Source organism: Lepisma saccharinum, chromosome 1 (genome assembly GCF_977018435.1).
Source record: "Lepisma saccharinum chromosome 1, izLepSacc3.1, whole genome shotgun sequence".
NCBI lineage: Eukaryota > Metazoa > Arthropoda > Insecta > Zygentoma > Lepismatidae > Lepisma > Lepisma saccharinum.
Genome location: NC_139229.1, coordinates 130,494,748 through 130,519,633, shown reverse-complemented (window position 1 = coordinate 130,519,633; position 24,886 = coordinate 130,494,748). Strand labels below are relative to the sequence as shown.

General features: G+C 38.7%; 1 protein-coding gene across 1 annotated transcript in view; it reads right to left on the bottom strand.

The window, feature by feature from the left end:
- Positions 1-24,886, bottom strand: part of LOC145985659 (fatty acid synthase-like) — a 73,948-nt gene that overhangs the window by 35,883 nt on the left and 13,179 nt on the right. Inside the window, exons 9-23 of the mRNA XM_083119730.1 lie at positions 21,806-21,934; positions 20,326-20,556; positions 14,681-14,870; positions 13,722-13,951; positions 12,660-12,964; positions 11,708-11,852; positions 10,381-10,491; positions 8,929-9,037; positions 7,424-7,675; positions 6,992-7,168; positions 5,607-5,926; positions 4,452-4,733; positions 3,525-3,718; positions 1,988-2,218; positions 709-826 (exon numbers count right to left, since the gene is read on the bottom strand). Coding sequence (XP_082975856.1) covers positions 709-826; positions 1,988-2,218; positions 3,525-3,718; positions 4,452-4,733; positions 5,607-5,926; positions 6,992-7,168; positions 7,424-7,675; positions 8,929-9,037; positions 10,381-10,491; positions 11,708-11,852; positions 12,660-12,964; positions 13,722-13,951; positions 14,681-14,870; positions 20,326-20,556; positions 21,806-21,934 — 3,024 coding nt within the window. The remainder of the gene's footprint in view (positions 1-708; positions 827-1,987; positions 2,219-3,524; positions 3,719-4,451; positions 4,734-5,606; positions 5,927-6,991; positions 7,169-7,423; positions 7,676-8,928; positions 9,038-10,380; positions 10,492-11,707; positions 11,853-12,659; positions 12,965-13,721; positions 13,952-14,680; positions 14,871-20,325; positions 20,557-21,805; positions 21,935-24,886) is intronic.

Sequence of the window (24,886 nt, the reverse complement as noted above, 5' to 3'; positions counted from 1 at the left end):
GCTTAATTTAGAAGTGTATGAGGATGGCCAATAGGTTTTCCATTTTCGTAGTTTCTGTTAACTTCATGCAACACATATGTTATACTGGTTTGTAAGTAGGGGCGATATATTGCTGAAATGTATTTATCTTTATTCGTGTTATCTTTAAAAATACAAGGCTGAGACTGTCCGTGCTGCGATATTCATAATGGCAATACAATTTACTTGTACTGATTAAACGTTTCAATACGTTTACATTTACTGTTTATTGGTATCTCATAAAAGGAAACTGTTTAGTTTTAAATTGTTTAATAAATTGTTGCTGATTATTTGTTGTAACTGGAATTATATTTAATTCTGCTTATTACTCTTCAGTAAGACATATGAAATGTATCCAAACGTCGAGTAATTAAAAAGTTCAGTCACTACTTTTATTGTTCATAGTTCTAAAACAGACTGTTGTTTGCTGAAATAACTAACCTATCACTATAGTTTGCATGATGTTAGTCAGCGAGCCTATATGCTTGGTGCAGAAGCCTGCAGTGGAAGGACCAGTCACATGCTCAGTATACATTTCTGCGCTTCTGGCAGATATACGTGGGCGGAGACTTCCTAGGGTTGAAGTTGAAGCTGAGCATTCCATGCGATCCGTACGTTGAGGAAGTATTTACATAGTACATGCTTTATCAGATCATCAAACATACCACTCGCCATTTCTGTCAAACTTACTTGTTCAATGCGATCCTTGGTGTCGGTAGCCAATCTACCTGTTGCCAGCATGATATCCCTGAAGTTGAGGGATGAGTAATATACGTTGCACATCTCAAATGAATCGTCGGTCGTGAATCTGAAATTAGTGTTTTAATGTTTTGTTAAGATGATGCTAGAAAGATTATAGGAGTTGAAATATTGTATATTCTTATCTAGCATGGAAGTTTAAGGATTAGAAGCTGACTAGGAACGCTGAAAACCACTTTTTAGCCTTCTTCCAATACGAACCATAGATGATATATAGGAATGATATTAATATGCAATAAGAAAGAATCGTAATCCTATACGACGGTACCACGTATTAAGATTAAACCATGCGTTTCAGTGTCACTTTCGAATAGGAAGTCGTTCTGTTCCCTGAATGCGTTCAATAGGAAAGTGAATGGCCACATTGTTCGTAATCACCGATCGGACACGAACGATTTTGAGTGCTCTACTTATATTTTCCCAGACATGTCTCAAATTGAAAATGATAATTATGATGTGAATAATAACGAAAACAAATGCATAAACAACATCACAAACATCTGCCCCCCTAAATTGGATAAGTTAAATGTGCTTTTAGTATCTCAATACAAGCAATACATCGATTGTTTAGAAATAAATAAGAATACAATGTTGTGGTATGTTCTGCGTGTGGTATTTCAAGCTTATCTAAAAAAAATATTCCATGCTTTTACTCTAAATACGCTCCACAGCTGATCCACGAACTGAGCAGGTTCGGAGAAAATAGCAGGATACAATTGAAGACTAAAATTGGTAAACGCTGTAAGTGGCACAGTAATTCAAACACCCATTTTTCAAGTTAAACTGTGAAATGTGCCATGCTTTATAATGTGGTAAACGTGAAATGTGGCTGGTAGCCCTCTAAGTAGTTCAAAGGGCGTGTAAAGAGGTCACTAGTGTGCACGTTCTTACGGGCTGATGTGCGGAACGATGCGATTTCGCTTTTCGCACTTACAACGTTTACCACTTTTAGTCCTCAATTCAGTGTCTGGTTGGGAATATGTTTCGATTTCCTGATCGTGTAACAAGCAGCGAATTCCTAGGGAAGATTAGGTAGACACCGTTTATTAGAATAAATACATGCAATACGTTTATAACTGGGGTGTGAAAAGGAATAAGGGCATACATATTTTGAAGTTTCAATAAATTTAAAGAGAATTGCAAGGGAGAGAAGGAACTGAAAGGGGAATGATGAGAATGGTACTCTGAAGCAAACCGTCATTATGCTTACCTGGTAGGTCCTTGGATCCAAGAAAGGGTCGACAGGTCCCCTTTGACCAAATTGTTGACGTAGGCGTGCTCGCAAGGAACAAGGCCAGTGTCCTCCAGCGGGAGGTGTCGGAAGCTTCCCCACGCTTTCTTGTCGTAAACATTCATGACCAAATTTCTACTCAGTTGCTTAGCGTAGAATGGATTCTTTAGAGAGAATGAAGGCGCAGTCGGGTCTATTATGAAGAGACACCTAGAACAATGTATATAATTCAATTTCAGGGCGAGTTCATAAAAACTTGGTTTCAAACAAGAAAAAATATCATTATTTATGTATAACACTGTTTTAAACTGTAGGCCCAGTGCATAAAGTGCACTTAAAACCAAAACGCAAACTCTCATAACACTGATATGCAGCACTTTGATTGATTGATTGAGTTGATGTTTTAAGTCCACTTTATGCACAGTAAGGCTAATCGGGACTGGACCTACAGTTTAGAGTGGGATCCGAACCACTATGTGCCTCCACCGGATATCGAACCCGGGACCCCATGTTTAAAAGGCGACGACGTTACCACTACGTAATCGGGGAGGCCTGATATGCAGCACTTGAAAATATGAATAATGACGTGTAATGTAATGCAACATTCAAGCATTCTGAATAAGTTCCCTGCAGGGTATTCGGAAAAGTTTGTTTGAAGTCCTCTTCGTGTTGAGATAGGATATTGGGACAGGATCTGCGGTGTACTGTGGCATCCGAATCACCGTGCTATGTGCCTCCACTGGAGAACAAACATTAATTAAAAGGCAACAGCGTTACGACAACATCATAAGGAAGGTCTAATTTTTTTCGTTATTCCACGTCTTTTACCTAGTGGATTAATCACGGCGATAAAGATTTGGTTTGATTGATTTGATTTGGTGTTTTAAGTCCACTTTATGCACAGTAAGGCTAATCGGGACTGGACCTACAGTTTAAAGTGGGATCCGAACCACTTGTGCCTCCACCGGGTATCGAACCCGAGACCCATAATTACAAGGCAAAGACGCTACCACTGCGCCATGGGGGCGGCGATAAAGATAAACGAGGAACAGATAAAATGCCTGATGACGCCATCCAGGATTTCATCTTGACACCTGTGATTCCAACTTTGCACTACTGGCATTGTAGCGCGTTATATTAACCACTCCGCCCCAGAGACCGGCATAAAACAGCTTCAGCAGGTCTGCCTTGTAATGCTTTTCTGGACAGTGGCACAAACATTTGCAATATGGAGATATATCTTCAAATGTGGACAAAAGATCGCCGCCAAGTCATTGCCGATAAGTATTCATCTCTTGAAAAGGGGTTCAACGTACACACAAGATTCAGGTAAAAAAACAAAAACAGTATAATGTAATGATCGACATTTTCAGCTATGGTGTTATTGATTCTGGAACTCGATACACTACCCCTTAAACAATAATAATAGTAAATAAACGTTTGGTAGGCCCTAGCCCTCAAAAGAGTTGTTGATACATTTGCATATATTTTCTCGGATTATTACGTGAATACTTACGTGACTCGCTCTCCACCTGGTTCCCGTCTGATACAGTTCACAAGCCCCACGACGCCATTGAAAGTCTCCTTTTCTACTACGACAAGTATCGAACAGCCGTTAGTATTGTTCATTACTTCAGCCTTCAACTTCTCCAACCAATCAAAATTCTTCTCCGTGACAACAACCACCTTTGGCTCAGGAGTTGTGATAACCTGTAGCATTGGAAATTCAACAATAGATACCATATTAGTCAATCTAAGAAAATTTACGAAAATATTATTTTGAATTTCAAGTCTCTCACTCGAGGTCCCCTTGGGACTATCCTTACACACAGAAACTCATACAATTATTCAAGTTCAGTCCTCTCCAATTTGAGTGAAAACAGTTATATTTAAATGTACCTTCAAGATTTATATTGACTGGATACCAGACATTTATTTTCTTTATCCTATCTACTATATTGTCTTCGTCGTCAGTGAATAATATGTTTGTATAATATGAGAGAAAAAAATGGGGATGTTTTTCAGAATAGCAGACAAACACATTCTTTGTACGGACACTTTGCTTCAAATGTGGACCGAAGATGGCCGCCACGTCATGTTCAATAAGTGTTCATACCATGAACAGGGTTTAATATACTGAAAAAGTTCAAAGTCTGCAATTAAAACTCGGAGTACTCTTACAAGTAAATAGTAACCAAAATGAATCCAATTCTATATTTACTTATGTCAAAAATAAGAACATTATTAAGTATTTATATACTTATTACTTTACTTTTGAGCAATTTTAGAACATTTCGAGAATCGTACATTGTAAATAAACCGGAATATGCTCTAGATTCTTAAGATTGATTAAATAATGAGCAGAAGTGACTGAGATGCAATAATTTTAATTAACGGTGGAACAAAATGTACAGGTTCCTTAAATTTCATTGCCACAACTCACCTTCCTCCAAAGCTGCACATGTTTCTCTTGAACTTTTTGCTCAACAGCTAACTTTAGCCCAAGATCGTCGGCGATCTCCGAGGTCAACCCAAAACACAGAATGAACTTTCCCTCTTCCAGGGATTTGATCGTGTCTTCTGCTTTAGCGGACATCTCTGGGAGGACCATTAGCTGCGTGGCCGAATCCGGTTTGTACGACCTCTCGATTCGGATAGACTTATTTTCAAGGAGTTCAGCTGTGACGTTATCCACTGGGCTATGTGCTACAACGACTATATCAGGCTGGAAAGAGAAAAGATATTTCTTTCTAGGTTCCCCGTACATGTGTATAGTATTAGTTTAGAAACGCAATGCAATACTTGTCTGATTGATATGCTATTCCCACAAGGGTTATGAATTAATGATAAAGCACCAGCTCTCTTACTCCAGCTTCGGGCACGAGCTTTATTTTCTTCGGTGGATGGAATTCGGTGAAACCCCTCTCTTAAGAACGAACTTGAATTCCATAAACCAACTACGTAAAATTGAAATGCTCAGCGTTTCATTTTGGTATTGCTTGCAAATACTGTTGTGTTTCATTAAAATTGAAGAGAACAAGCTAAAACTGTACTTTTACAGACAGAAACTAATAAAATTGCATACATAAACAGCGGATTGCACAATATCTGAGAATGTATCTTTATACAGAACAAATTGTAAATTTTGTGAATTACATTTTCATTTAGTGAAGAGAATTTTTTTTTACGTGTGCTTTACCATTTTTTGTTGTGGATACATTGATTGAAGTGAAACCGAACACTCTGCTGTAAAATAATAAAAAAAATGTACGAGTGTGTGCGTGTGTGAGTGTGTAGTAATTGAACTATACACACACGCAGTATACCTCGGAAAGTGTATTTTTGTTAGTAGGTCAACGAGGCTGTGGTGCATGAGCCCACAGATAGAACAGGTTGTGTTTTACGTCCCGCCTACACGACCTTGTCTTTCGTTTATCTCATCTAATCACCATTCAGATTCATCGTCGCGATTAGCTCAAAGTAGCTGTAAACCGACGTAAAAGAAATCGGCTACAACAACGAACAATGTACAGGGATTGAATTTGAAAACTCTGCATTACAAGTCGAAAGCGTTGTCTCATGTACAATGGAAGCTTACCTTGATTAGAGGCAAATCCCTGAAGACGTCGGCAATGGCTGGCGACAGAATCTCGTCGCAGGAGTTGCATAGCTCGATGATCTTGACATGCAGCGCAGGTATGTTCTCCAAAACAACGTGCACGCACATTCGGACAGTAGCCTCCATCAAGTCCTCCTCCGTCTCCTGGAAGGGATTGCTGTAAGGCAGAAACAGGAACTTCTCCAGAACGGGACTGGACTGAGCCTTCTTGCGCAGGATGAAGTTCGCCTGCGGGCCCTTGATCTCCACCCCTCCGCATTTGATGATGTCGAGTCCCTTGTAAGTGTACGATGGGATACCTTGTTGAAAAAAAGTGTAGGTCTACTGAAGAGTGAAACACGTTATAAAGTTACAAAGCACATACGGAGGAGGTAAAATCCACGTCATAACAGTGAAATGAAAGAGCTTATAGGCTATCCTTGCAGCCAAAAGTAAATATACATGGAACTTTAAGGGCGAGGACGTGTAGTAAGCAAAGATCAAAACAATAACAATAATGAAAGGGTAAAATATAAGCCTTCCCCTTTTAATTGCAACAGGCCATGAAGGTACATGGCAAGGGAGAGGTGTAGGGTCCTCAAAATTTTGCGATCTCGGCCATTGTGAAGGTTATATGATCAGCACCACGCCCCGGAAGCTTGTATCCCCGAGGGTTGTTCCCTGCGGGGAGCATGCTTGGCAATATTTTATGAGCTTTTTTCATTATCGACTAAAAAGGTGGTAAAAATATAAACATAATGGAATGTTTCTTTCACACATTAAATGCTTACACTTACTGAAGTTCATGCACGGTTTTCGTAAGCTCAGGCGTAACTTGGTGGGGTCGGAGAATTTTCAGGAATTATTAAAATTTACAATTTCAAGGATAATTTTGTTCACCTCCTGAAATCTGAGGAGCACAGTCAAATATTTAGCAAAATTGTTTTATGAGATGGATTTTCTTTTATTCTGCCAACCTAGCCTTCCCAAGTTAGGCCCAAAATCTGATTCTGCCTCCCCGAAAGATTGATCGAGGTTTTGTTTTGTTTTGAGTCCACTTTTATTTACAGAGAGACTAATTTGGACTGAACCTACAGTTTAAAATGAGATACAAACCACTATGGGCCTCCATTGGATAAACCCGGGACCCCTTGATTACAAGGTGGCGACGTTACCACTACGCCATCGGGGGGCCCGGGTTCGATACCCGGTGGAGGCACATATTGGTTTAGATCCCACTTTAAATTGTACGTCCAGTCCCGATAGACTTACTGTGAATAAAGTGGACTTAAAACACCAACTCAATTAATCAATCAAAACTACGCCATCGGGGAGCAAGGCTTTCACCATGTTCGGAAGTTCATCTAGTTTTAGAGTTTAAGTACCTTCACCGTCTCGAAGATCCTTAATGACTTCGTTGTGCTTCCTGGGGTCGATTACTATCCTCTCTATAGCGGTCGGCACAAGAAGCCCCCTGGACTGGTCGAACAGGATAATTTGCTGGAGCATCGTGTCGAGAAATGTCACCCAGTTCGACGACCACTTCAGTACAGTACGTTTTCCTACAAGTAGCAATAATCATGATTGGGATATCATAAACGCCTTTCGTTGCTCACACTTTTAACGGAAGAATCACTCGGTGACCAATCAAGTACTCTATTTACGGAACGTTGTCATTGTATTGAATCACCTTGACTGATTCCTACAACAATCCTTCCATGCATTTGACTGTAGTGAACATTTAACATCAAAATATTTAATGGCAGTTGGTGTGGTCAAAATTCTTTCTATTTGGTAGTAATCGTAATATAACTCACCTTCTATGTCAGTTTCCATGATTCCTTTGAAAAGGCCGCTGTAGTTGTAGCCTCTCACTCGCAGCTCTTTGTAAATATCTGCACACAGGACCTTCTCCGCGCCCTCTGGAACTTCATGTGGTGGAAGGTTGGTCGTCTCCTTCTCGATATTGTTAGAGACGCGGATTCTGCCCGTGACCACTGCGGAACCACCCTCTGTTATTTCGAACACCCCCGTTCCGCTCATCAGAGTGACGACGAACGCCACTGAATCTGTATCATACAAACAGCACGAATATCATTACGCGCACAATAATAATTTACTACATATACTCGTATTTTACAAAATTATCTCTGGGAAGGGCATAATACCTTCCCCAGGTATCAACTCTCACTTGAAGAAATATATTTTAAATTTATATAGATCAGTCATATATACAGAGTATTGCTTTATGATACTGACAAACTTTAACAGTGTGCAGAGGACATGAAGACGAACTATTTTTCTTAGTAACGTTTTCCGCGTAATAGCTTCGCTTTGGCGTTACAAGCCATCCAAAACTGATATTTTCTATCCTGTAGTAAAGATTCACAGTCGCCACTGCCATTTATTTTTTTCTATCGGAAAGCTTCACATTTTATATTACGGTACGAAAATATTATCGTGCTAGCAAAGATGTCGGAAGTATGAAGTTGCAATTCCTCCCGCTTTAAATCATGCATTTACCGCCATCTATTCGTGTGTAGTACATCCTAATTCATATTTTTACATTAAAGTAGGATTTCGCAAGTTATTCACACTTCATAGGGAAGCGCTCACTTTAAACGGTTACACAGTTTGTCCGTAGCATGCTAAATCTCTTATGGTTTCCGGCAGAAAATATAACTGTCAGTGGCAACATGAAATTGTGTGGCATGTATGCAGGCATGAGAAGGTTCTGTCGGCGAAGGCTCGTAGCTTCAAAACGAAATCTTAACGAAGACAACGTCACTTAGAAATTTCGTTCGGCTAGATATTCTATGAACACTGTAAATGTTTGTGGGTATTGTATTGCAACACACTTTCTTCTCTAGAGCAGGCATTAATTTATAACATCATCTTAATTAGGTTACACAGCAAAATTACATAAGAGGTTGATTGAAATAGAATAACACATTTGTCAGCAGATTTGATCTCAAGAAAGGAATAAATAAAGCGAATACACTTTCTAAATATTATTTTAAAACTGTCTTATTTTCCCACTTACATACACAGGCCATTTGTTTATTGTTTTTGAATCCACAGTAATGTTTTCATAAAATTCTTATTTCTTCACATAATTATATAAATATGATGCTGCATTTATGCATTTGAAAAGTTTCTTCTCTGTACAAATTCCTTTTTCTGCGAAGAAAGGTTACGGTTTGCATCATAGTTTAATTTTAATAGCACGCAAACAATATTTATGCAACGTTCATTATAGGAGCTACTAAAAACTACTTAATTTGGGAGAGTGTACATAGAAGAAGGGAAAAACAAAATTTACCTCGTACAGGAAGTATCGTTGCCCGAAGAAAACGCACATCTTCCATAACCACAGGCAGCACAGGCATGATTTCTCCTCTTGCTTTACACAAGACGTCCCAGACGAGGTACTGCAACACAAAAGCACAGTTAATGAAGCAAAGCGATAAATTTTATAAATAGTAAATTTTATAAATGCACATGTTGATCATGAAAGTACCAATTAGAAATGTATTTTTTGAAAAAAGTTCTACAGTCCATTGTTAAAATTTCATGATACATTTATTAATTTGCTGATTGGCAACCCTCAGTTCTTTTCAGTAAATAATAAGTGACGGACACACCGATTTTCACTATTATTTAATAGACCCACATCTCAAGCTTGGTTTTTATTTTTGTTCGACCAAAGACTATGGCAGAGTTGTCATCGTCGAATCTTGGGTATGGCAAGGATGTATCTGTGTTTTTTTCCCCTTTATCTATTCCATTATTCCTCCTTCCTAGTCACCTTCGCGATTAACCTACAGGTTTAGGAAAAAAGGAGAAAGTTAAAAGGGGGCTCCAGTTTCCTAACTAACTAACTAACTAACTAACTCCCTAGCCTTCTTAAACCCGAAGGTTCATGGCTGCAGCAACACAGGCCTTCCAACTTTCCCTATCTTGAGCAAGTTCTATATACTCTTTTCCATCCCTACCGATTTCCCTTAGGTCCATCTCAACGTTGACCCTCCATCTTCGTCTTGGCCTTCCTACAGGTCTCTTACCATCAGGTTTCCCAACAAGAATCCTGTAAACTCCTCTTTCCTCTCCCATTCGTGCCACATGGCCTGCCCACCTAAGTCTTCTTGATTTAATTATTCTAATAATATCTGGACATGAATACAAATTATGTAGTTCTAAATTATGTAACCTTCTCCACTCACCTGTCTCCTCATCCCTTTTAGGTCCAAAGATTTTCCTAAGGATCTTATTTTCAAATACTCTCAATTTATGTTCTTCTTTCAATGTAAGGGACCAAGTTTCACATCCATGTAATACTACAGGCAAAATTACTGTTTTGTATATTTTAACTTTTAGTTTCTTAGATATTAAACGAGAAGACAAAAGTTTATGAAGAGAGAAGTAACATGCATTTCCTGAATTAAGCCTACTTTTTATTTCCTCTTTAATATAATTTTCATTTGTTAATATTACTCCTAAGTATTTGAATTTAGAAACTGGTTCAAACGAGTTGTTAGGGCTCCAGTTTCCAAGTTCAAAAATTAGTAGGAAAATTCTTATATCCTATTGTGACATGCGAGTTAATTAATTTTAGGCACTGGCAACAGTGCAGTAGACAGTACAGCTATTAGTCGTAGAATCTACAAGGTATATGTAGAAATACAGACTATTTCATTACATAAATAGTTACATGACAAGAATTAACCAAAAAGAAGGTAGAAATTTGAGACGTACTCTATTATTCTGTACGTACCAAATATCCCGTTGCAGGGAACAAAATTCGTCCGTCGATCTTGTGTCCTGTGTAGAATTGTCGACTTTCATTTCTCACATCAATAGATATTGTTTGCAGTGTATTAACATTCTAGAGGTGTGGAGAGAAATTCAGAATTTAGAATAAGCATCATACCGAGACGAAGCAAGTATCGATTTCAGCTCGAAATTCGAGACGAGACGAGACGAGACTTGAGGCCCGTAATTTACAGATTTTTACCAAAATCAAGATTACTTAGATACTCTACGACTTATTCAGACAAACCTGATTATTTATGAGTAAATCATACATTTTGTTTTTTGTAATTCTGAAGTTCATCCATCAAAGACAACTATGAAGAAATGCATTGTCGTTGCATGCATTGAGGACAAGAATTTTGAGGCTTCGCCAGTTTAGAAAGGAGACGTCAAAGGAGAAAACTATTAAGAAAACTTGTTTGCTTTAATGACCTCTATACGATGTTAAGTTTGCTCAGAGACACGTTTTGTATGTTGTATATAGGTACTACATAGGTATTTCGAGACTCGAGACGAGAACGAGATAATCATTTACATCTCGAGACTGGGAAGTCTCGTCTCATTTCGATACCATCCTTATATAAAATTGAAACATTAGTATTATGAGAACCGTAGTACATATGGCATTTAATCAGCACATTCGTATTGGTTTTATTTGCATACGGCAACTTCAAAATAATAAAATAAAATGTTTAGTCTTTAATAGTAAGCAAGTGCCGGTATCTTTTCTCTTGCCTATATCAATAGTATTCCGATCAAACAGAAATTATAAATTTAGGAGAATCTGCCTAATCGCCAAGAACCAAATTGTGTTTATAAATTCCTAATTTATAATCTACATTTGAACTTCGGGCCATGATGCCCGTTAAACTTGAATCACCAATATATTGATGATAATCATTATGTAATGGCCACATTACACGTAACAGCTTCCGCTAAGAAAGATGATCCTCCCAGGAACCCATACATGCATTATCTTGCCGCGCGGCTTTCTGAGCAAGAAGTTCCTCGCATAGATCTTTCTATTGACAAGACAGTCGTTTGGCGCGTGCGCAGTACAAAATCTGACGGGAGGAAACGCAACACGTATTATCTTGGAGCATGTCCATATGAAAATATGAAATAAGATTTATGCAATCTAATGTTACCTTACTGAACAGAATGACTCCATATTACACGATAATATTACCGCATGGCATTGTAACTGCGGCTTTTTATGCGGTGAGCTAATACTGGTAATACAACCACATGACGTACTGAATATTTAATGTGAAGACATACATACATACCGCTATTTCTGTGCGTGGAACGAACAGATTTTCAGTGTGGTCCCATTCCACAAGTGGGCCGATCATAGGAGTTCCTCTGCTTACGGGAAACGTAACCTGCGGGTACAGGGTGGTCGTCTGCGGTTGAATTCCAGCCAGGTACATCCTGGAATATTAGAATACATACAGGGTAAGGCTGATTGGATTATGTCATTTTACGTAGCCTTTGTTCCACGTTGGCTAATCGCGAAGAGCATATGGTAGCTGTAGATGCAAATACACAACTAAGCTAGCCTGGAATACACCTACAGTTTAAAGTGGGATCCGAACCACTATGCGCCTCCACCGGGTGTCGAACCCGAGACCCGTTGAAATCGGGTAGGCTCTCAGTCCAGGAAAAGAAATACATAAAAACTAAGAGCTCCTTGTCACAACAGCTCTTTTAGGGTCAATACCTGTGAAGTTGCCAATTGGGACGTGGTTAGCACATCAGCTTCCCTGGCCACTTTTATTTGGCTTTCTAGACGGAAAAGGATAACAATATATAGGATAACGCAATTCATAGTGGCTCATAGGAGTGAAAAAACAAGGCAACAATAATTGTAAGTAAAGAGAGAGGATTGGTTAACGCAAAACCAGAGTTCCTAATTTCTAGCTTAAACAAGAGAGCCAGTAAAATACGTAAAAAAAGAAACAATATGTAATTATAAATAGTCAATAGGTCATTCGAGGGGCCTCTTCAATTGTACAAAATAGTTATTGGCGTTTGTTTTCTAAGGAGAATTGAGCCAGCATATTTAAGACTCGTGCAAGATAATACTAAAAACAAAGCGGTTACAGAGAAGAATCTATGTTTAGTTTAAAGGATTTGGAGAACTGAACGGTGGAATGATAACTAAACTGAGAATAAGGAGTGGGAAAACAAAATATTTTTTATATAAAACCACAAGAAAGCTGAAAATAACCCACTCACTTTCCTATAGAAGAGTAGAGATATTCCAAATTGTCGCTGTGGTTCTTCAAGGTTAGTGAGATATTGATGCACTCAGGAGGCAGAGATCGTTTCAGGATCGCCTGAAGGAGGCCATGAGGAGCTATCTCTATGGTTATGGCGTTTTCTGGAACGTGCTTCATCCCTTCCTCAAACAGGACGGAAGAGAGGAGATTGTTCGTCTGGTACTCGGCTGAACAAGTTTTGGCCACAGAGGAATCCCAAAGATCCTTAGGTACGGATGTGCTGATCCATCTGGAAGACCTTGGCTTGGGATCAGGGAACACCTGCAACGTACAATAGGAACTTGAACTCTCAGAAGTAAAAGCTGATTGTACACAAAAATTACAATTAGTACTTCACAAACACCGGCTCTTGTTTCTAAGTTCTCAGAAAGAGATTAGAGAAAATATATGGATATAAGTAAAAGCAAGCATCTACTATTTCATTCAAGTCGATTCATGTGTTCATTTAGTCTCGCCCTGACCATGCGGTTGAAAACCCTGCTACCGCTTGAATGGTTTCTGTTAATTGTTATAAGTTTCGTCAGTGGAAAGAAAAAAATAATATGATACAGTTTCTTGTGTTGCAATGGAGATTTCTCACCACCTTTTCGTATTTTAAACCTAAGCAATAGTGTGTGGTACTGTTAAGATTGAGATGGTAACGCACTGGAGTCATGCATAAAAACTCGCATTTTAGCTGCAATCGAAAAATTTAAACTGATATGCTAAGCTGTCAGGACTTCACTTGACTTCTCACGCAATGAACTTAATTCAAGTTCGTAAACGGGGGCGAGAAAAATTTAATGTCACATACTCACCATAAACACTTACCTCCCTTTTACTATTTTGCTCCATTTTAAATGTCCACACCACGGTCAACCACCTGCCAGTACGGTATGGTATAAAAACGCGAAAAAGGCAGCGTATGGTTACATGGAAATAATAGTTGTTACATTCTTTAGTTCAGCATGAAAAACTGATGTAAATGCTCTTCCAGTGTTGAAAACTTCTGTAAAGCGAATGTAAACACTCTCCTTACCTTCTTCAGGTAACGCTGCAACACAACTCCAGCATCTGCGATGTAACGGCTGTGGTACGCTATGTTCGCAGTGTTGACAGCTCTGGCGAAAATACCTTTCTCCTTCAAGTTCGCTACAAATCTCTTCACTATTTCTTCTGGACCAGAGATGGTAACACTGCTTGGACCATTGTGACAGGCAACGTCAATTTCTGGGGGACACATATTCTTCACTTCTTTGTAGGAGAGGCCTGGAAGATATTACAGTACAGTCTTTAATTCCGTTTTGTAATATAGTTTCTGGAAACCACATTTTTTTAGGCCAACTAGGTTATCGCGCCTACACCCACATACAGGACAATTCCCTGTGGGGCTTTGTGTTGTCATGAAGCTAAATAGAATCCCGTCTTAAGGCGAAGAGTGACAGTTTCGTACCAGGTATACATTTATTTCGTCAGAATGGGCACTGCTACTAGAAAAAGCAAAACTAGGACAAGAGTGTATGAATTTCTCCCCATGTTTCAAGTGAAAGCTGTTTTCTAAAGTTGTTGATTATTAAGCCAGTTACGATCTATATATAAAAAAAAGACTTCCATATATTCCTTATGGACAAAGAACTTCAACTTGAAGTTACGGCTAATCAAATGGAAGTTTTGACTTCTCCTAACACAAGCAAAATGCTCAGCATGTCCTGTTCCCGCTGATGTGTTTTTCTACACCATCGGACGTTTGATATTCCCAAGAGAACAAGTAAAACAATATTCCCAAAAAGGGTAATATAACCATCAGCGCACAGACCTCTCTTTCCCCAGCTCGCCGCCTATAAAGGTCAACGCGGTTGTTATATGAATTTCGAAATGCAAAGTATCCTTCAGCTTGATTCTATTTAAAATCTAGAATAGAAGTTTGCAAAATTAATCTAATAGTGTAAATGTTAATGATGCTGAAGAACTAGTACTTCTTAGATTGAACCTACGTACCCACGGCAGCCATTAATCCCTTCTGAAGCTTAGCCTCGAGGGATGCTCGTCCTCTGTAGTAGGCGGCAAGGACCATCTGCTCAGCCGTGCAGCATCCGTCTGCATAGGCACAGCCGAGCTCCCCCACGGAGTGCCCGATTATTCCTTCTGGTTGTATTCCTAGGGAGTGGAGTACGTCCACCAGACCAACCTGCCAAGTGAGGTGCAACATGAATGTTAGGTATTTTACTACAACCCAACAAATGGTTTACGTACACCCTTAGAAACCTTCCTAAACTTGAATATCTCGTAACATTCCACTGTAATATTCGATATTTTACGACTCTTAAGCAAGTTCCTTACACCTCTCTGTATTAAAATATTCTCTACATATTTCTGAGATTTTAGTACCGGTTGATAATATATACTTTTTCGATGTAACTCAAATCTCAGAAAACTATCCCAATATGATACGAGTAACGAAAGGAGTATTTTCGAATGATAAAGTGGGTGTATTCTAAGAAAATTGCAAGCTTTGTCAGGTTTCGCACTTTTGGAATCTTATAGGGATCCTTACATGGCCTATATCCACACACAATATGAGTTTTTTTTCAACTTAGATTAGACATATCATAAGTTTATCCATGTAGCCGGATGAATACGGTTTTGTCGTATCTCCATTTTTCGTCGGAAGTGATTTGATGACATATCGTGTTCCTTACACGTTAATGTGTCATGTTCCGAAGTGACGTGTCGTCACCTCAACCGATGTGAATAAAAAAATAACAGTAATGGAATGTTTGCGGAAATCGTGTAGTATATTCGGAATCCACATAAATCCAATTTCAATCCGCTCTCCTGAAAAGTTATGGCAGGTGGACACACGACAAAACAGTATTCAGCCGGCAACGTGACGGACTGTAGCGTAAGACACTAGAAACCAATGGTCGTACGATCGAATCGTTGTACGTTGAAACATCAACTTTGAATATAATTATGAAAACTAAATAATATAATTTCCAAAACGAAATGAAGGAAGTGTACTAAAGTGTGGATACTTTGGACATAACCATGACAAAAACTTCGTTTGAGACTCAAAATTAACAACCAGAGGTATGATTTTGAGTTAAATGTTTAGCACGATACAACTCACAACCAATAAATTTATCCTAGAGGTGGAAAGGGGGGGGGGTGGGGGGGCAGGAGCATTTTTTTTGGACCAAAGTATATAAAATGGGATTCCATCACCTCTGCTCACTTAGTACTCAACCAACTTCCTAGGTAGCAAACAACATGGATTATGTTCGTTACATTACAAGGGTCAATTTAGTGCAGTATCAGTTTATCCCCATAGGAGGGTAAGTGGATTTTTTTTGGTCGAACGTATAGAAAATGGTATTACTGCAAAAATTAACTATCGGCAACTTGAATATACGGGTATAAGCTACAGTAAATTCAAGTTACAATACAGAAGGTCGATCCGCGTATATGTGTCCGATTTTGAACCATCACTCCTGTGCACAGAATCTACCGATCCAAGCAGTTAAAAGCGTGGGAGGACGGTTAGAGCCTGTAGTATCATGTCACTATCGCGAGTGTGTGTTGAGTGCATCATGGCTCCTAAGGTGAACCGTTTTGGGGAGGACTACATAGTTGCACTTTTCCATGCCAAATATTCGGTGTCAAAAATTCAGAAACAGTGCAAAGAACATGGATGTGCCTTGGGTTCGACGACCATCAAGAACATAATCAAGCGGCATAAAAACTACGAGGTTCCAGCTATTGAGTCGCCCACCAGGGGTACGAGGAAGTGGGCGTGCACTGCAGTGATGAAACCCGTGTCTCGGAAGTTGCATCGAATGGCACTACAGGAAAACCCTCCGATGCAATGTGTGATGGCCACACGACTCCACGTGACCCAGCCAACTGTGAACCGCACCCTGTGTGAGATATTAAATCTCCGGAAGGTTTTTCAAAGCCGTGAACATTACCTCAGTGAGGCCTATCTGTGTAAGGTCTCATCACATACATCTCGTTCTAACCCAGAACTTTCTGCAACAGATGGCGACAAACACCGGCATTCGGGCTATTCCATTTCAAGATATACTGGCAAAGTCAGTATATCTTGAAATGGAATATATTTTAATGTTAATTTCTTTAATTTCCGATCTATTAGTTATGAATGAATATATAGTACATGGAAAGAAGTAATGGTTTTATGAATTTTACCCATTTTTATATGCAATCTTTTATGCTAAATATTTGAGGCGTGCAAAGATAAAAAGGTAGTAAAAGAGAATTTTGTCCATTAACTTTAATTTAGCTGTCTTCATTTCCTTATGTGATTTCTGCTTAATGTTCTTCATCTGCTAAATAGTTTGAGGTGTAGGAAAAGGGTTTTAGATCACCTTGAAGATAACTAATAATACTGTCATTAATGAGTTTACCAGATTTTCCAACTACGTTAAAATAATAATTGCTAAAATATTGGAGTCGTGAACAAACCTATAGACCTCTTGTGGACAAATTAAGAAGCACAAAGTAAGTTCGTGAAAACATTTTTTCCTAACCGAAAGGGCGTGAGGATAGGGGAGTTTACAATTTATAAAATCCCCGAAATATATTCGAAATAGTAATACTTAAAACTACATACCGAAGCATGTGAAATTAGCTTCTTTTATATTGTAATGTTCTCAATTTCTTGCCGACAGATAGAGCAGAATGTTATGTAGACACTTGACTGCACCGTGTTATAATAAAATCTTTCGCAAATCTTAAACTTGCTCAAGTAACAAGGATATGGCTCGAAAAATATTCTTGTCTCGTGCAAAGTAAGTGCAAACTAATTTATTTTGCATTGCGAGTGATTGAGAGTTTCATCCCATGTATCAAGTTTTTAGAAATCTGTGCTGGGTGTGCGGGTTCCAGAATTTTTGAATAGGGTGTAAAATATAGCTCCTATCCCGATTTCGGTAAACCATTTCCGAGATACCGGCCGACCTGCGTGGCAGAGTGGATAGCACTTCGTCCTACGACTCAAGGAGTTCTGGGTTCGATTCCTGGCCTGAGCATGCAGTTTCTTTGTGAGTCCCTTAATCAGTTTCATCATATCATCATTCATCGTCATCCTCATCGTCGCGATTAGCCAAAATACAACCTGAAGAAATGCCCCCCCCCTGTCAGGAATAAAATTATATAATGAATCCATTATAATAATAACTACTATAACAGTAGTATATTTATTTATTACATTAATTGCAATTGTAAAAATTACTAGACTTTCACATGGTCCTCTAAAAATAATTATAGAAACGTATAATAACCTAATTCAATTAATCAATGAATCGAGATAAAGTACAGTTTGGAAATTTCGAATTGTGAACTTTTTCTTCGCAGTAAGTGTCGTAAAATTATAGGAATTGGTATTTCTGATTCCAAAAATTTGAAAGGAATAACTTCAGGGATAAATGGTGTCCTGAAATCGAGATTTTCGGACACATATATTGTAAAGGTTAGTAAATTTCTCAGCTGAAATAATATTAGAATTAATATGCCTACATATATATAAACCTGCAGGCATAAATTAACAATAATTTATCCATAATATACGTGTGGATATATTTCTTCGCCATGCCCTTACTCTCCGAACACGAAAGACAAGACTAGCTCGAGAGGAGGAATGTACGCGCTATGGGGGAACTAGGTAGAGACATGAGCAAAACAACGCTGTAGGTTTCAGATCAGTTGTTTCGTTTATTGTTTATTATAGCACGCTTTGTTTTGTTTGCGATCGCATTTAAAACTCATGTCCAACGTGGATACGGGCAGCGCGGTGCGTGCGGTGCGATGCGAGCAACGCGGCAGTCGTATCCGATCAAACCTGTAGTCAGCAATGAGCCCGTCCTACGTAGACAAGTGACGCGTGCGATTCGTCCGCTCGCAACGCACGCAACGTTTGATTTTCAAACAGGTTTGTTTTGTATCGCATTTGCCGTCCGGTGGCCAGTCGCCAAGAAATATGGAAGGGCTTATTGCAGAAGTGCAAAGAAGAAATGTGTTGTGGGATAAAATAAACCCTCGTTACAAAGATCGTTTAATTGTTGATAAGGAGTGGGATTCTGTAACTGAGAGTACAGGAATTGCAAGTAAGTAATAATGGAATACACATACACTCTTCACGTTTTAAGTATTTGAAAGTCGTGAGTGGATGAACAAAAACATCAAATTGTATTCACTGAGAAGTAATCACAGAATACGGTTCGTACATTTTCTGCTGCTTTCGAAGCGCGGTTATTTGCCTTCGAGAGTTGTAGGTTCCTGTCCATCACATTTTCGTCCAAGACGTTTACAAGAGAATATTTTTCTATGTCAATTATAACATTATGCAGAATGAGAATTATGCATGCTGTACACTAGTTTCAATTGGTTTCAATAGGATCCTAAATTTCGCAGAACTTATGCCGAAAGCACACTCCACGCGATAAACGATAATTGAAATATGAGGCGGCTGCATTATTTGAACCCTTCTTTTAGAATATGGTCTCATAAGATATGTTCGTAATGGAAATGCTTCGTCTCCTACAAACACAAATGGGTCTTTTTGATGGAAGTTGGACAGCTGCAAATCTTTTGGTAACGATAAGAAACCATTTTCGACATTTTGATAAAGTGCTGAGTTAGAAAATACTCCTGCATGACTTTCTTTGCCATATGCACCCACATTGATCATTAAAAATCTGTACCTTGCATCAACAACGGCCAAAAGCACCGAACTGGAAACCTTGTTCGTCGCAACTGCTCATCACAATCGCACGCAGTAACGTTGGACACTCCCGGCGTTCACGCACATATCTACGGTGCGACGCTCGCATCACACCGCACGCACCACGCTGCCCGTATCCACGTTGGACATAGCGTTAGGCTCTGTCCGAAAGGTCCATAAAGCAGTCTTGAGGTACGGCATTGCCGAAAGTGACGTCACCTAGTGCAATTCGAAAGCGCCAATTAAACGAGCAATCGAGATAGCATGGAGTACGCGAGTTTGCGGGCTTGAATATTTGACTCGTGCACTTCGTTCATTTGTTTCAATCATGAAAGTTAAAAGTCAGCCAGTTGTTGGTTGTGGTTCTTATAATGTGTGAATATATACGTATAAGAACTTTTATAAAATGCAATGTGATTTCCACAGTGGAAAGAACGTGTTTATAACGCGAGAAAAACTATGCGTTCTTAGTTTTATCTTCTGATCCTATTTGCCGCTGTAGTCGAAGTGCAATTCGAAAGACTCACTTCCAGTCCAAGGCCTCAAGACTGAACTGCGTGATCATTCTCGAAGTATGCTCTCTTCAGGTACGGCCTTGCACCTTTCTTACACGACCGTAGCTCCCCTCTTGAAGCATTTCTTAACCTGCTTCTCTTATCCGCTCTACCCCACCTTTTGCCATTGGACTCGTCCTGCCAGCGCATGCGCACTTGCGTCGATGATCGCGACTAAAGCAGCCGGACTGTACCTGGAAGCAAGAACTGTTGATCACCTTTCAGAACACGAAGGCAATGGGAGAAAGTGTCTGTGATAGTACAGACTAAGTAATTATTATAATTACCATTGTTCCTAAGAAAATTGCCACCATGAGATGATGGCAGCTGATGGATTCCACTAAACGTACCTGTATTACAGCGATCCCTACAAAGCAGTTGAGGATGTTGTCGAATACGCTTTCGTCGCTGGTGGTGATGATGTCGTAGATGTCCACTCCGTGTGGTTTGAGTAGTTTGTGGCACTTGCCCACCGCATCGGCAAACACCTTCAGCTTCATGAGGTCACGTCCCATGCCAGCCCATTGGCTGCCCATTCCGGAGAACACAAACCATACCGGCCTCGTTTTACCAGAGAAATACTGAAACAGAAGAAATTTATAGGCAAACATTGTTTGTGATTCGTGATATTCGTAACGTGACTCAAATATTGATAATCTTGCATGCTTTGTTATTAATATTTTTAGCTTTGAATGCAGTGGTTCAATCCCAAATTTTCTTCTCTTAGACACTCGCTCGTAATTTTGGATATTACATTTACAATAAGCAGTAATTCATATTTTCAATCTAAGAAAATGTAGAGGAGGTGGAAACGTCAAATGTACACTCTCCACCCCGTCCTTCCCCTATCTCTTTCTCCCTGCATTTAGGGCACTTTACAACGTTCCAGGAGTCTGTGAGGTAACGCGCATATAACGACGGTAGAGAATGAAACAGAGCAAAGCAGTGTAAACGGCCGGTATCTGAAGTTGCGTTCCCACCTCCATTTAATCCCTTTCCGTTTCACGCGTTCAGTGGTGGAGCTATCTCAACTTATTTTCGTTTGCTTGCTGGGGTGTAATGGGTTACCATTACTCAACATATAATACCAACCTCACTTCCACGTTGTTCACCCTGGACTGCATTATGCAGACTAACGAGGCTCTGGCGACTGGAACCATGGCCAGAATAATTCTCTATGGGACTTGGGTTGCTTTCGTACTCTCCCTATGTGTTTGTGATTCTCCTTTCATCTATTTCATGCAATCACCATTCATCATCATATTCGCAATTATCCAGAAGTGACACCGTCCGCCACCAGCCCCAGTCCACTCTATTTCTTGCTTTTTCTCTCCAGTTCTATTCCCCATCTGTCTTAGATCCATCCGTGTTAGACCTGGGTTGCCTCTTTTTTTCCTCTGTTGTATTCGGTTTGGAATCTGATCATTTCAATATTTTATGTTTTAACTTTAAAATACATTATCTGCCTTTATAGTAAACAAATCTAATTAAGGCATAAGAAAATATCTTTATAAAGTATTAGCAGAAAGGTATATTATCTTTATTTTAAAAAAAATAACATTTGGGATAAAATATGCACTAGGCACATATCTTCATATACAGTATTGATTTATTCTTTTAATTTTTTTTGCCATCTCCCTTCTATAATGTAATATTTCTATGTACAGTACAATTTTGCAGTTGTGCATGAATAAAATTAAGTTTTTAAAGCAAATATTTGTTCTAGGGGCATGGAGAGGATCGTACCATAACAATAGATTGTAAAAAAAGAAACACTAATTTCAGTTATAATGTACTGTATGAACTTAACACGACGATAAAAATATTTACCTGTATTTCACTGTTTGGAGATTTTCCATTGAGAATTGCAAAACCTCTGTAGAGATGCCGAGAGATTTTCAGAGAAAAAGCCTCGTTTAGCAACTTTAGAAATTCGTCATCTAACGGCATAGATTGAATCTGTAAATGGGAAGAAGGTAATACATTTTCATTATGAAACATTTCTTGACAGTGCGAACCTTATAAATATGAAAAGTAAATACCAAATTACAAATTCCAGTAGAATTTGTAGAAGGAATGTTATTAACATGAGTAGAGCCGGAAAGTATTGTACGATTCATTTGTGAAATATCCACATACTTGAAAGAATATGATAAAACGTGTAGCAAAATATGTGGGATGACGCAAATATGTCATTTCCACGGTACGTCGCTACTAATTCTGAATTTTTGAGGGGAGTATTATTATTTTTAATTTACAAATAACGACATATTTTTAAAGCGGTGTCAAAGTGGTGTTCCATTATCATGTGAACCTTATAATCCAGTCCCTGTAACAGTGTCCCGTAAAAATTTTATTTATGATTTGTCTAACCAATGGAACCAAGTAGAATACACGTAGAAGAGTCAGAAAAACTTGGGTAGACATCACCATATTCTGGACCGGGTGTTTTAGACGCCATTTTCCAAAATGGCCGACAGCGACAATATTTTGCTTTTATTTCCGCTCCTGAAACCATTAAAGTCATAATTTTGGTGTCTAAATATATGTTTCGAAAGGTGAGGAATCGAATAAAATGGTTCCTGAAATTGTCTGATTGTTATTTATTTCAGAAAATCTCTCGTTTTTTTTTCTTTCGAAAAATGTGTACTGGACTCTATTACAGGGACAAGAGTATAATTTTGGTTTCATTTATTACATAATTAAACAAAAGGCCTACTTAACTGTATGTTTAGGGTGATAAAGATGTCAGAACTGAATTATATAATTCAAAATTCTAATAATTGTTTCTGTTATTTACAGGTTAACTAGCATTAATTAAAAATTGATGCGCAAAGACGGAAATGTAACCCCCTATGAAAAATATGCTATTACCATTCAACAAGCCCAGCAACTAAGAATGTGAAAACAAGCCCAACAGAGTTTAATGAACTTTTAGCAACCTTAGCAGTTTTGTACAACGACTTTCAGAAATTTTCCAATGATTGTGCCACTAAGTCCGAAATGTGCCGATACTGGGATTCATTCCTTTGCCTGGTAAACTTGTTGAAATTTCTAATAGCGTTTGACAGAGATGTCGATTGGAATAGCTACCTTCAAGCTATTCAGAACCTTCTACCTATATTCTGTGAATTTGACAGTATTAACTATAAGATATGCATCATGGTATCTGGAAAGTAAGCGATGGTTAGAGGATTAGCATCCTGCAGTGTATCAGAAATTTCAAACAGGCCATTTTGTAGTGAGGCAAACCAATCGATCATTTAGTGCTGTGTCACCGGACATGAAATTGGAGCAAACTATCCAACGATCTCGAAAGATCTCTAAAGGAATAATTGGACAAACAAAGCAACAAATCTATGTCACTGAATGGGAGTTCGTATATCACGAGGTACTAGGAATAAGCAACTGTTTCCGAGAAATACTTGGTGCTGATGATATCAGTTACAATGAGGTAACTCTTCATCATGAATTATCAGGAAACTTGAGTTCCAAGATGTTAATGTTTGTGAATGCAGTATTTGAATTTATGAATAGTAGAAGCAATCCATATGAAACATCCAGCCAGACCCAACTTCATAATTTTATCAGTAAACAATGTGTACCTAGAGAGGATGCTATCCGCCTGATGAAAGTGAGAGAGCATGGAGAAGAGAGTTATGAACTATTCAGAAGTGAACGTTTCGTTAAGAAAACTACAAAACGTTCTGGTGTCATCACGATGGTAAAACTCCCAAGAATGATGGGTGAAACAGTAGTGCCTACTCCTAAATCGAAGACAACACTTGCTTCCCAAAATAATAATATTGCTGCAGCTGATAGAAGTATACAAATAGCTAAAGCACGAGGAGAAAAAATGAAATATATTTTGAAATATGATCTGCTGCCAACTAATATGTTATTAGATGATAATGGCTACACAAACAAACCTGTAAAGTATCTACTGTTGTCTGAACTGGAAAAAGAACTAGATCCAACTGATTACTGTTTTCAAGAACGTGAAGTCATGAATACTGCTGTCGTAGTTGATTTTATGTCACAAGTTCGCCAACTCAGAACTAAGTGTATGGGAACTTTTAAAAGTATAGATAGAGTCTGGAATAATGCAACTCAATACCACGGAACTAAATGAGTGGATTTTGTATTTGACAGCTACATCGAGCAGTCACTAAAAGAAGGTTAAAGAGAAAGACTGAGACCTGCTGATCCAATTGAAATTATGACAATCGAATGGTACACACTAATTCCTTATACAGATTCTGGTCTTCAAGTAAAAACAAACAGCTTCTTCAATTGTCCGCTGCTACCGGTTTTATTGAACATGCAAAAACTACTAACTTTACTACAGTGATAAGTGGAACCATTACAGGAGACAATGATACCAGAGATTCCTTCATAGTTATGAACAAGGAACTTCGAAATTGCTCTTACCTTCAGACCTTTGTAGAAGAAGCAGATTCTAGAATGATACTCCATATATTCCATGCTGTTCAGTCAGGCATAAAATGCCTCATAGTACGTATTATTTAATGACACTGATGTAGTTGTTCTCGTCCTTCGATATCTATTTGAACTATTCACGAAAGGATTGGAAGAAATGTGGATTAAAGTGGGAGTGGGTGACAAACTACGTTATGTGCCTCTAACCATGCCGGGGAGAAAACTGGGAGCTACGTTTTGCAGCACTTTAATTAAGGCGCACATCGTTACAGGTAGTGATCACTGAAAGCATCACCAGAAACATTACTAATTGGATTTGCAGAAGAAAATGCTCTGTTTGAAGAATCACTTATTAAGCAGAGGAATATATTGTTCAAGTTTTACACCCATCCTCAAAGTATAAGACATTTGATGAGCTTCGTTACTCATTACACAAACAGAAGCACATATCTGAGCTACCCCTCCCCCTCA